Source organism: Lepisma saccharinum, chromosome 14 (genome assembly GCF_977018435.1).
Source record: "Lepisma saccharinum chromosome 14, izLepSacc3.1, whole genome shotgun sequence".
In the NCBI taxonomy this organism is placed as follows: domain Eukaryota; kingdom Metazoa; phylum Arthropoda; class Insecta; order Zygentoma; family Lepismatidae; genus Lepisma; species Lepisma saccharinum.
In genome coordinates this window covers 15,359,950-15,374,430 of record NC_139242.1, presented here as the reverse complement: position 1 = coordinate 15,374,430, position 14,481 = coordinate 15,359,950, and the positions used below count along the sequence as shown (strand labels likewise).

The 14,481-nt window shown below is 40.3% G+C and overlaps 1 protein-coding gene across 1 annotated transcript in view; it reads right to left on the bottom strand.

Moving 5' to 3' along the window:
• Window positions 1–9,024, bottom strand: part of LOC145998697 (polyamine-transporting ATPase 13A3-like) — a 129,510-nt gene extending 120,486 nt beyond the window's left edge. The window contains exon 1 of the mRNA XM_083135177.1: window positions 8,860–9,024. Coding sequence (XP_082991303.1) covers window positions 8,860–8,878 — 19 coding nt within the window. The 5' untranslated portion in view covers window positions 8,879–9,024. The remainder of the gene's footprint in view (window positions 1–8,859) is intronic.
• Between the last annotated feature and the right edge of the window lie 5,457 nt (window positions 9,025–14,481).

Below are 14,481 nucleotides of genomic sequence, written 5' to 3'. Positions count from 1 at the left end.
ACTAAACAAATTGGAAGGACTCGGACCAGTTAAACCCTCCTCTTTTAAACGACCATGGTGCAATACCTTAAATCCGGTCCTGGTTACAACTATACTCTGTCCCAGCTATCTCTAGAGCAGGCGAACGAAAACAAGTATCTGCGCAAGTAGTGACGCGAGACGGCTCCACCAATGAACACGTGAGAGGGACAGAGTTGCGTGGAGGGGCGGAAAGCGACTGCAGTTATCAGTCTTCGAGCAGCGTGTAGTGCTTCGCTCTAGCCAATCTATTTCCCCCGCTTCTCTGACGCTATGCCTTCCTCTACAGTTAGCTGGGACAGGGTTATAGAAACAGTGTCAATTGAATTGGCCAACCCCTGCAATGCCAGTTGATCGTCGCATAGCTTGTCGTCCTTGTCAAACGTCATGCAATGCAGTGAGGATTATTTAGTTACGTTGTCGTCGTTCTCAAGGGCAATTCAAAGTGGCGTCGAGTACTTGTTTCTCTTCAGTAGAAGGCGTGACAGGTTTTAGAGGAGGATAAACACCTGTCTATTAGGACTCTCAATGGAATGTTTACAGGAAATACGGCGGGATATTTCTGTCGATATTTGCAGACAAAGTTGTTTTGGACGAATGACAAAAACACTTTCGTCAATGTCGATATAACCACAAGATGCACCCACTTACAGACATTGTTCTTCTATATGCAGTCCATGGTCAAAATACTTAGGGATCTGAACAGGAAACGTTCATGGAAACTCTTTGTCGAAACTGTGCGGAGATTTGACATCCGCTTTGTATCATGTCTAATGTCTAGACTACAATGCACCTATCGTGAAACTAACTTCTGTATTGAAAACATACAAGAACATAATAGACATTTCGGGCAATATCAGAGTTCTACTAAATACAGATGCTGCACGCGCGATTAGAACGAAACATTCTTGTCTAAATTGTATTTTAATAGTCTTCGCGTCTGCCTTAATGACAAATACATTCTTGCAGTTCACGACAGTTGTTTCATATTCCGACAAAAATAAATGTGTTTATTATCTAATGATTATTAACAATAACTAGCAAACAATAAATAATACGAAAACTACACAACGAATCATTACTCGCCCCATTCAAATGTGCACGTATTACGTATATTTTCAAAGCATTTCAAGTAGGTATATTTAAGTTATTCCATTCTACAACACATTTAGTTACATAAAGATTTGACACCCTGCGAACTAGCCATCGGTGCCGACTGCCGTAACCGTGGCTCCAATCTGTTTACGTTGACTGATTCCTAGAAATTGCCTAATCAGAGATAAAACGAAAAGTTGTTTCTTAACTGTAAACCCTGGCTGGAAATTCCCGCAGAGCCTTACTGACAGCATTTCCTTGTAAATATTTATTACTATCACAAGCGACATTTGTTCGATGGAATTAGGACACTCCACGGGAACCGAGAAACCGACCCTTTCCTCCAGGGCCGGGCGAAAATCAGGTACTTTGACCTTCCTCCGCCACCTGTCAATTAGTCTCCTTCGTTCCCACGTCGAAATAGACATCATGGTAATTCCCTTGATTCCTGCGAGTGGTTACGTAAGCATTTCCCATGTTGCAGGTGCGATAGTGAACGTGCAAACACAATCATCATCTTGCGACTTATTTCTGACCTGCTTTGCAGTCCAGCGTTATGATGCAAAAACTTGGTCTTGTCCTAAATTCTTGCCTTCTGTGTGTTCCGATACGACAATTTAGCACACTGCTATCGTAAACAGTAAACTGGCTTTCAATTTTATATGTGTACGAACTTAAAACATGGTTTGTAGTTCAGCAACAGAAACGGAACACGAAAATGGGGGTCGCCAGAAAATTTTGTAGGAAGAGGTCCAGCCATGAATAGAATTTGAACATGAGAAGTAACAGTAGCATAATTAAGGCAAATTCTTGGCGAGACTTTTCTACTCTGTCCGCCAGATGAGTTAATCTTAAGCACAACTGTTTTCCCCTCTCTTTTTCACATTTCTTACAGTTGGGTACTGAAATGCATTATTACTGTGTTATTAAGTTTTACACAACTTAGAGTCAGATTATTTTCATAATTCCAGCTGACCGCGCGAGTCTAGTTAGTGAGCCTGCCAACAGTCCAGAGCGCGAGCAACAGGGATAGCGATAGATGCTGGGTAGAGATGACGCCAGTGGCTCGTTTGTTGATTGGTTGCTCCGGGACTTATGACTCGCTCCAAAGCTGCCAATGCAAAACAGCCACAGATGTTACGAAAGTAATCTCACTCTACCAATTAACTGGGGAATACCGGGGATTCCCCCTACAAAAAAGTATCCCCAGCAAAAGAAAATGATATTTATCCCTGCCAGGGATGTTTTTATCTCCCACAAAGAAAATGGAATTGAAAGCATTTCTTAACTATGCATCAAACACACTTGAAAAACCATATCCAGTTATCAAGGATTTTCCTGCCGAAAATTATGCACCCTTGTGGATTAATGGACACCATTCTGCAATTGACCAACCTCACCGAGCCGAGACAACAGCAAGCTGTTTTCCACTTAAGTTTCCATAGCATAGTGCTGATATTTTACATGAATCAAAATGTTTACAAGAGACTTGAAAGTGGGTTACATGGACATTATGTTTCAACTTAGCAACATAATATTGGTCCAAGTTTTCTCAGTGTTAATTAGTTCGATAGCTCTTTTGGTGTATGAGTTTGAATTTTCTTAAAATGTAATTATGCTAAGTGTTTCTAAATTACGTGCAAATTTTATCATAAGATTTAATGACCTGGGTTAGAACCAATGCTCTAAGGTACTTAGAACTTTCAAGGCAATAGTTTATTTTACCGACTGGTAACATATACAAATTTGCATACCCAAAAACCTCCCTCCCAAGATAAAATCACAAATACGCCACTGGATACGCCACGTCTTCTCCAAAGCAAGGAGCTTAATTCGCACAATGTCTCAGAGAGAAAGTTTAGTCATGTAGTTCATGTGTGACGTCTCACATAAATCTAACTTTTTTAATTTTGAAAACCATGGATCCACTTATTCTTTGGATTAAATGGTAAAATATTGAAACATCAAGTGGTTTCAGCAATGCCTCCACGTGGAAGGGCTCTCAGGTTCACCCAGCCTCTGCTAAATGAGTGCATGGGTGGGGGCGACAAAGGTTAATGGGACATTGTGCTGGTCACATGTCCAAAAATTGCCGATACTGTGAATGTGCGAACCTATACCTAACAAAATGCATGGAAATCCGTTTCCAGGTCAGGTGGCTTAGGTTTTTTTGCAAGGTGTTTACCTTTCAACTGCACAGTGAGTCCTGCAGAGAGGTTGCTTAACTTCGGAATTTGCCAAGTTTTACGAGAACAGTGAACTCTAGATATGAAGGACAACCTGCGCGCACGACAAGTATTTTCTGTGCCTTGTTTGTTTGACTCTCACTTTTGTATTGCAGAGAAGAAAGATGTGGTTGTGCTCGCTACAAGGCAACTTTATAAACAACTTTAATTTTGGCATACCGGGTGGCCACAATAAAAGTTCCTCTCCTCAAGAGTCCTCTGGTGCACGTTCGGAGCAACGGATTGCGCTGAAACTTGGTACAGAGACTATGGAGACCAAGATACTTGTAAACTTGTATACAATGCCAACAAATTAAATAGTGTTCTCCGATCTGGTCTATGTCATGTTCCTGAAATCTAGATAGACTACATTCAGTTCTAAATTTCTTCCTGGCCATTGTTCGACACAGAATTCCATCCACAAAACACTTGCAAATGCCCACCCTTCTGAAAATGTTAAATATCTATAATCCTCACGATAGACACAAACTTGCAGACCATATACAGTATTCCTCCATAAAATAACCAATGGGAACATTAGAAGTGACCGCCTTCTCCAGGAAATTCACTTTCGAGTGCCGTCTCGCACCACAAGGAGCACTCAGCTTTTCACTTATCAGAAACCAAGATTATGCCTCATCCAGGGCTCTCTCTTCCATAGACTACCCACCCAGCCAATACAACGCTTTACCAAACCGAATAGACATTTTTTTTAAAACCAGACACGTTTTAGAAGACTACTGTGTAACAATATGTACATTACTTTATCGCATTTTATGTTGTTATTCTTCATTGTTACTCTCTATTGTTATGTTCCATTGTTTTTTTAAATTCCAATGTAAAATGTATTTGAAGTTCTCTGGACTGAAGGGCAAGGTATGAAGTGTTACTCTGCCCCGCTGAGATAAAATCCTGCGGGCACCCTTGTTAATGATGATCATGAACGTGATAATGATTTACTTATCAAGTAACAGAGCCAAGCTACACTGCCATGAGGTAAGTGTTTTGAATTCAGACGATAAAGAAGAAAGTTCTTTTCACTTGCAATCGAGATAGGGCCTAGTTTTATCTATAACTACTATTCGAAGATCATTTTTCTTTAGTTTCGAGCTTCGCAACGAGTTGAAAACCTTAGACCTCAGTCTAGACACCAACGTCCTCAATTTCGTCCTCTGGTGTTGACTTCAAAAGAAAACAAAAAGAACTGACAGGTGCATTCACTTGTCTAGCGGACCCCATCCTTCCTGGAAAAAAGGGGGTCAAGAAATAACGTACATACAAGAGTGCACCGCGGTAAAGTTTCTGAAAAAGTATCTTAAAAGCCTGCTATCACAGTAAATGCGGCGAATAATCTTTACGAGCAAACGAAACACTGCGTTTATTAAGAGTTCTACGAACACATTCCTACGTCAAGGCCATTGTGTATAATTCCAGAGGATGTTGTAACTGTTTTATGCCAGTGACACGGATAACGGAAGGGAAAGTTCCTCTTCTAAACATGATTTCGTTCCGAGTGGTTTGGTGCACGTTCAATAAATGTTTTCGTATTTGAACATGTAGCTGTGCGAGGAAATACAACCACAGGTCCGGGAACCACCCCTCAGAAGGCTTACCAAGTTACAAAAATTAAATAATCAAAATATTTTTTTAGCATTTGTTACATAATCGACTGCTATTTATTTCCGCCAAACTTACTGGAAGCCAAGGAATTTGGCTCATACGGCTTTGATGGACAGTTCCAATGATGTAAGCACATTACTACTTATGATAATATGCATGCATAAAATATTATTCAGGAACTTTAATTTTCGTCAATTGGTTGATTGATTGATTTGCTTTATTTTACTTCGCTTTTTGTGCCACTTTTGGCTAATTTGCGAAGATGGGGATGAGTGATGATATGATGAAATTGATGAATGGACACTCACAAACATCCATGTCCAGCCCGGGATTCGAATCCGGGACCCCTGGCGTCGTAGCGCGATGTGCTAATCACCCCGCCACGGTGACTTCGTCAATTGTTTCGCCTTTTTGTTATTCAACAAATATTCAATTCTTTTTCTATGTGTCATTACTTTCCTTGCCAGGGCAGTCAGTTCCTTTTACACAAATTTTCGAAAATTTGTATAAAAATTCTCGAAAATTTCGGTTGTGAAAACAATTGGTAAGAGACTTGAAAGCAATAGCGGGCTCCGATCTCGAAAGCCAGGAATCAGCTTACCAAAACCGAAAAGTACGAACATCACTGCAATATAATCACACACACACAATTAGATATAGAGAACTCGAGCAACCGACTCTTCCTGTTCTCACTTATTGCACAAACGACTCGCGTCCTTCCTTTCTGCAGGGCTACCGCCTAACTCCGCCAGTAACCAACTGTTTCCTGGTTGGTATCGCGACGATATTGTATCAGTAGCTTTTGATTGATTTGGTTCATTATACTTCGCATTTCTGCCACTTTGGGCTTATCGCGAAGATGAGTATGAGCGATGGTATGATGATTGATGAATGGACACTCACAAGGACAACCCATGCCCAGCCTGGGAACTCGGGCGCCCTGACGTCGTACCGCACTGTGCTAACTACTCCGTGATATCCTGTAGCTGCATAAGTCATGTAGTAATGTTGCGTGACACTAACATTAATAACAATGTTAAGCAAGGAATTTTATCGACAGATAAGACAAATTATGTGTATTACATGAACTTCTGAAATTTATCTCTGAATGACTAGCGTTGCAGGAGCATGATAACTTCAAACTGAAGGAGTGTTATCTGAGGGGGCAACACTATAAGGGAGAGGGAATATGCCTCATTTGCCCCCCCCTCTGGGAAAGTACCTTGCTTTCCCCTCCCTGGAAAAATCCTACTTACGTCCAAGACTGTACTGTGTCCGAAACTTTAAGCAAATAAATAAATATAAATTATATATTTTCTGCGGACGCGATTTCCTTCAAGGCAACCATTACTGGATATAGTCATCTTACGTTGCCAAATTATTGGTAAGTATTTCTTGCCTCTTGTCACAGCACAGAAAATGTTTCTGTGTAGCCGGATTTATGGTGGAAGAGTGTCAGTCCTTTGAGCTGACTCATTGCTGTTCTTCCTGTTGGCGTGGTGGGAGTAGTTCTGTGGATGAATCATCTTATTTTAATCAGAAGTATCGTGAAGCATATAAGCCCCCACCAATCTCTCGTTGGTATCTACTCATACATAACCGCAGCAAATAATTTTCTTGGAAGGGGTTCAAGCAAATAATAAATAATAAAACCTTGTGTGGTTCTTATTCTCAAGCAACAACTTTGGTGCGGGATGAATTTAATTGGAAGTCCTACAAAGAGTGCAATGATTGACACAAATGCTGCTGTGCGGTTTTAAACAGTGAATCCTGTTATTTGAAAACGATACAAAGATGATAAATTTTCCACTATAAAATTGTGTAAAAAAAAGTAATTTTCTGTATAACATGGTGGGCGAGGGGGGGTTCTGACCCGCATACCCCCCCTTCAGTGCGCCCATGCGCATTAGCTCACGCTGAGACAGGGTAATCCAGAGGAACTGGACCACTGTGCCTTCACCAGCAATCGAACAAGCAACTCCTTACTTTGTAGCTGCAACAGTTATAAAAAACCGTAATCGTGTGTGGATAGCGACAAGTTAACACACCTAACTTTACACACACACAAGCACAACCACGAGACTTGACTGGCTTAGCTTGACCTGGATTTGCGTTTCTGTTAACCCAGCTGAACATGAACAAAATTATCAAGTAAGCTTTGAAATACAGATAAAACCAGACAATTTCACGGGGCGTACCATAAAAGACCGTTCTTATCAACTGTAGAAAATAGTTAAAGTTTACCACGAAAACAGTTGTAGACTCAACTCACCTCGTACTCCAGCAGTTGGGTTCTTTATACGGCATATTTGCAAAATATACAATTCAACCTACATGATTGGACTACGATAAAGCCATAATTTCTACATCATGCTGCAATCTATTTTTTTATTCGTATTAATGAAGATGAAAAAGCTACTAACTGTGTGTACAAAATATCGTATCATATACACTGTATAAAACACATCTTCGGTACAATGAAGTGGCAAGAAATAAAACTAATAGACTAACCCAATAAAGCCGGGTAAAGCTATGTTCGTAGAGGGACATGTGTTTCATCGCAAACATGGAGCAGGTGCAGTTTAGAATACCTTATCTGAGAATTCTACATGCCCGTTTTAATGTTCATTTGCCGCATACTCATCGCGAATTATAACAGACATGAAATGTTTAAGTAAAATTAACAATGCTAAATAAACCGAATTTCATCAACAATTCAATCTTCAAGAATCCACACGACCACTGGCGTACGCAGTGGGGGAGCTGATGGGACTACAGGCAGTAACAATTTGGAAAAAATCTAAGTGGTAAAAGCAAACCCATCCTAAAATGACTCTGATTACCATTTTTGTCTTTGAACAACTTTTAAAACAAGCCTCCTCTGATAAAAAAAAGAACAAAAAATCCTGAGTACGCCAGTGCACACTACCATCCCTCAATACAAAGCCCTTCTACGATCTCAATACAAGGTCCTCCCTTCACAACACACTTTTTCTACATGCTTCCGTACTTATACAATACCAGTGGTGCCAACTTTAGGTTGAACTCTTGAGATTTGTTTTATAATTTTATGCAATAAAGTAGGCCCTACAATGAATGCATTTCTTTATTTCTTGGTCAGAAAATATGGGCTTTTAAATAAATAAAAAAAACTGCTCCAACCCACTTCTGCGAGGAATACATGAATTTTATTGTGGTTGCCTTTGTCTATTTTAGTCATAAGTGCATATTTCGAAGACAACTTCTTTTTGAGTGTCTAATCCTGAAAAATTATGTTCATCAGTTTTAGTGTATTTTGAGAATACTCGTCCTTTTCTCCGTAACAAATTTATTGAAATATGATAAAACTCAATCAGAAATTAAGTTGTGAGAATTTAAGTATATAATGATGAAACATTTTTTCTTACGTGCGGGTACTTTATTCTAAAATAAAATAGGCAATAACAGGTGAACTATCGGGTGGGCTCGAGCCCCACAGGCCCATAAGTTGGCGCCACTACAATAACATACCTCTAAATGTTGACATTTCCTTGCCGGAACACAGTTTCCGACAATCGTTAACAAAGCATGTGCAAATGCAATTGTTTTCTGTGCAAACATGTTTTGTTGTTGTTGTGTCTGTTGCTGTTAGAGTGTTCAGTACTATATCTGAAACTTTAAGTAATGACTTTAATGTAACTTTAATGAATAAATTCCTGGCAGGCAAGGAGTCATATTGCACCCAATAGCCTCCTAAAAGTCAGTACCGGAAATCAAACGTACTCAAATTTCTGAAGTATCTCTGTGCTTACAAGTTTTTCACATTGGCTGCTCTTGTGGGCGAAAAAATCCTCTTGTCAACATTACGACACGCGTCTGTTGGGCAACTCGCTCGTGGCCCACGAGTTTCGACTCCACCTACCTGTTGCAGCGGCGGTCATTGAAGATCACTTGAACTCCTGCTCCTAGCGCACACACTCATATGTAAACACTGCACCGGGCACAACACAAACAGTCGCACGCACGTACACACTCGAAAGATTTGCACGCATCGGAAAGAGTAGCGGAACTTCTCTCCCGTCACTTGCTTTGAACTACCGGCGATAATCGCTCCCGTGTAGCAGACGACAGCACGCTACCACCGCGCCATCGTGCGACGACGGCTGCAACGAGCTTCAGGATGTCGCCATGGTTGACCACGTCGACGCGTCACTTCCTCGTTCACAGTTAAGATTTCTCGGTTACATTCCTGAAGATGACACCTTCGGGCAATCTTTCCCATACACAAACTAGTTCCCTGGTGGAAATGGTTCCTTCCTCGGGATTACATCACCATTTCAATCCTGACCACTTTTACCTGACAGGTGACTGCTGCTTCGAATTCCGCCAGAAGTAATTTGTTCACACACACGTTGTTTATAACTTTCTCGAGTGCGCTTCACAACTTCGTCTTGTACAATTTCTTCGCCTTGCATCAATAGCTCATCCACTTTATGTTAGAATATTACTAAAGTGGGATCCGAACCACCGACTATCGAACCGAAACTCCTTCAGAAGTGGCAGAGAAAAGCGATGTTGCAATGTTGCAATCTTATACAATAGGTGCTTCTCTGAAGGCTGTTTTCCCACTCAATGGAAGAAAGCAAATATCATTCCTATTTTTAAATCTGGCAATGCAAACGATACTACATGTTACAGGCCAATTTCTCTCCTATCCACACTTGCTATTGTCTGTGAAAAAATTCTAAAAAATAGACTTCTGAAATTCACATCCCCTTACATTAACCCAGCACAACACGGCTTTCTTCCAAATTCTTCATGCCTTACCAATCTGTCTTCTATGCAATCCTATGCCATAAAAGCAATTACTAATCGTAATCAGTTGGATGTTGTGTACTTTGATCTGTCCAAAGCTTTTGATTCAGTGGATCACCATTATTTACTGCATAAATTAGCTAACATATTTAACATAACTGAAAACACGTTAAAAATAGTGAAAGACTATCTAAGAAATAGACAACAACGTCAGAGGCGCAACCACGAATTTTTGACTGGGGGAGCAAGTACCAGGATAAACGTACCAATAATAATAATAATAATAATAATAATAATAATAATTATTATTATTATTATTATTACTACTACTACTAGTGGCAGTAGTAGTAGTAGTAGTAGTAGTATCAAAGACGTTATTATCCTCATAAATTACGCAAAAAGGGGGTAGAAGTCGGTTCTAAATCATTTGTTTGGTCAAATGATTTGAAATATTTTTTCAACACCGTCAATTTCACATTAGCTAATGATGGAAAACAAGCACACAAACTGTTTTTTGATTAGCAGAAAATGTACGATAAATGCATTTCGAAGATAATTCTTTTTGTACATATAACATGTATAACTTTCATGTACGTACAACATATGTTTTACACATATGCAACATGGAACAACATAAAGGTAAAAAGGTAAAGTGCTCCCCTGTGCATAGCACCACGCCATGAAGGCGTATGTGGGGGTAACGCCCCACACATGGAACAACATAAAATAAGAAAACTCATATGCAACATGCTAGCACTAAATTGTGTACGTATTCAATATGTATTCAATACATATATACAACACATATTATTTAAATACATTACATTACAGAAATGAAACACATTGCGAGCGAAGCGAGCAACAAAATTTTTAGAACCAATTTTTACAATTGAAAACAATATTGATTTAATAGGGCACAAATAATTTCACTGGTCGCTATGGCACTCTCTCTTTTACAACTTTTTTCATTCAGATCGTTCGGCATCCATGGCCGACTCCAGCCGCCTTCGTAACTACGTCTCTGAACTTGATGAAACTGAGAAAAGCACAGGCTTTGCGAGCAAAGCGGGCAAGAAAATTTTATGAAATGTATTTTTATTTGGATAAAATTTGAAATCGAAGGGGGCAATTGCTCCTCTGTGCCCCCCGTGCAGGTGCCTTTGGCCTCCTATTTGCACCTAACAGGGCGCAAATAATATCACGGGGCGCCAAGGTATTATCTCTTGCACAACTTTTTTTCATTTAGATCATTCGGCGCCCATGGTCGACTCGCGCCGCCACATAACTACGGCTCTAAACTTGAAGAAACTGAGAAATGCAGAAAATTTTACGAAATGTATTTTTATTTGCATAAAATTTGAATCGAAGGGAGCAATTCTGTTCCCTCCCTTTCAGGTACCTTTGGCCGTCAATATTTGCCCCCCTAGAATTGACTTCCTTCGAAGGTTGGGGGGCAAAGCCCGCCCCCTGTGGTTGCGCCATTGAACAACGTGTTATACTTCCTGGAACTCATTCTAACTGGCTTCCTGTTATATCTGGTGTGCTGCAAGGAAGCGTTCTTGGCTCTCTGTTATTTGTATCATATCTGGATGATCTCACAGACCTCTTTAATTCCCCCATCTCAATCACAATTCTAATGTTCGCCGATGATTGCAAGATTATGAGAGAAATGAAAGCGCCATCAGACATGCAACTTCTCCAAAATTACATAAACAGATTCCTGAATGGTGTAGGCGATGGAAACTGTCCATAAACCTTTGGAAATGCTCTTACATAACAATTTCATTGAAACAAAACATTCTTGAAGGAAATTATACTACTGTGATTATACATACACTCACCGACATCACTCTAACAAAAGAAGCACAACACCGAGATCTAGGTATCCTCATAGATTCTAAACTAACTTTCGATAATCACATATCAACAACCATCACAAAAACGGCAATGCGTATGCTAGGCTTACTTTAGAGATTCACGGAAATCCATAACCCGAAAGCACTTTCCATTTACTTCAAAACATTTGTGTCCCCCATTCTAGAATACTGTTCACCCATCTGGAACATGGCTGCCCCTCCTCATACCTCCAAGATCGACAGTGTTCTCAGCTTTTTCCTCTCCATCGTTCGATATACGAGTGCCTCCCTGAGACACCTACTTAAGGGAGATCTGCTTGTAAACTTAAACATAATACTCAAGAATCACGTAGATACGTTGCAGATATGAAATTACTACATAAGATCATTAATAAAAACCTAAGATGCATTTTCCCACTCCACGAACTCTCCCTCAGAGTGCCCAGACATAAAACACGGAGCAAGGAGACTTTCCACACTGCAACTCCCAGACTATCACTCATACAACTTTCATTATTCCATAGGCTACCGAAACAATTCAACATCATCTCAAACCAAGTAGATACTTTATATTCAGTTCATTTCGTCTTTTATCACCAAGTTAGAAAAAGTAATTGTACATAATTAATGCATTGTGAAAATAATTTGTTTACCTTGGTACTGTCTTGGCTTCTTTATATTTATATTTTGTTTATTTTATTTTATTTTATCTTGCTTTGTGTGTTTTTTAAACACTACTGTACTGTTTTACTGTTGTTACTTTCCGGTTTAAAAAGGCTTCTGCTGTACTGAAAATTTCAATAAATAAATTAAATCAATGAATCAATTTCATCGGCGCGATTAGCTAAAAGTTGCAGATAAGTAAATTTAACTAAATCAATGGAGAAGGAGAAACAGAACAGAGAGAAGGATATAAAGAAACAGAGAGAATTAACGAGAGATCGAAATAGAAAGTGAAGAAAAAGAAGAGGAAAGATAGGGAAACAGAAGGAAAAGAAAAAAATGATACAGAAATGCATAAGAGAGAGAGAGAGAGAGAGAGAAAGAAAATGAACGAGAGACTGAATATTGAAATAGTAAGAAACTTAGAAAGGGGAAACAAACATGAAACAGAGAAGGGGAGAGATAAAGAAACAAAGAGAAGAGAGAAGAGAGAAGACAGAAAATGACATAGATAAGCAAGAAGAAAAGAGAGATAACTATAAAGGCATGAGCTTTCTGCGTTCACTTCTCCGGTGATCGCAGTGGCGCAATTTGTGCGAAATTTTTTTCAGGTAATAGGCGCCATTTTTTTCTTCGCGCGCCTTTTCCTCCAGTGGAGTATAGTTTCATATGTTGAAGGCGTCTATGTTATATCTGCATTTCTTTGCGTAGCGGGAAAATATTTATCTCGTTCCGTTCGGCGAGCCAGACTACTTCAAGTCGGCTTGAAGATCCTGCACGCTTAGCGTTCGGCGGGCGGGAGTTGACGTCACGTCTTACAGAGTGAAACCGTCCGGCTATTCAGACGGCTTACAGCCATCTTGCAGCCGGAGGAAGTCAAGGAAAAGTTGACTCGTTTCGTCTGCACAAGATCTTGCAAGATGGCGGCGTCCGTGGATGCGATTTGGGATAATGATATTGCGGAGATGGCTATAGTTATAATTGGTGGTGACTGACAACATTCTTTGTACTCAAGATAAATAAATGATACTTTGAAAATGTTGAAATATTGGTTTGAAGTGAGAGAAGTTCATTGTTTTATGAAGAGCACGTTCACTGAATATCACTCCCCTAAGGTGTGGGTGGCGGCGACGAAATTTTTGCGGCATTGACTTGCCCCCACAATAGTATCAAACTTTTATTCTGTGCAATTTTTCGATTGGATGCATTCTGCATGCGATATTCCATACTATCATTATAAATGGACCACCCGATATATATATATATATATATATATATATATATATATATATATATATATATATATATATACGAGGGCTATTTTTTTCAAACTCTGATGGCGCCGCGAGGTGGCCCGTGAAGCGCTAGGAAGCGGGGCGTCACGCAGCGTGATTGGCGTCACCCCTGCCACTACCACCAACACTGGCAAGGCCAACGCTTCAGTTGAAGCTGAACGACGGGCGCGTAGAGATGTCTCCTACAATCGACTCTCCCGCCAAGTGCGAGGTGTGCTACTGGTTTACTTTATGGAGCCTGGGACCACAATCAGTGCGGCTTCTAACTGTGAAACACTGCGCAGACTACGCAGAGCCATCCAGAACAAACGGAGAGGCATGGTGTCTTCGGGAATTGTCTTGCTTCATGACAATGCCCGACTGCATGTTGCTGGGTCAACCCAAGACCTTCTTCAACAATTCCACTGGGGAGTGTTTGATCCCTACACCCCAGTCCTGGCGCTGAATGACTCCCACCTTTTCCCCGCGATGAAGAAGTGGTTGGGAGGACGGCGCTTCCACACCAATGAGGAGGAGCTTCAGGACATTGTGCAGACCCATCTCAACAGACAGGCGGCAACTTTTTTTTGCAGAGGGTACTGGAAAGCTGGTGCATCGGTACGATAAATGTTTGAATCTTCTTGATGTTTACGTTGAAAAGTAGATTATACGTGTACGTAACTTTTGTCAATAAAATCATTTTGCTATTCACTGTGGTTTTGATTTCATGCCCTATCGGAGGTTTCAGTAGTAGTGTAAAATACAATAATATAAACTCGATAAATGATGAGCCCCCCTCAGGCAGATTTGGCTACACTTAAAACTAACTCAAGATGTGCATATGAGCTTATTGCTCAAGTGTGGTACTCTGTCTAATCCAAGTTTTTTGTAAAAATGCCCTCGGGAATTTCCCGTGAAATGATCAGCCCCCTCAGA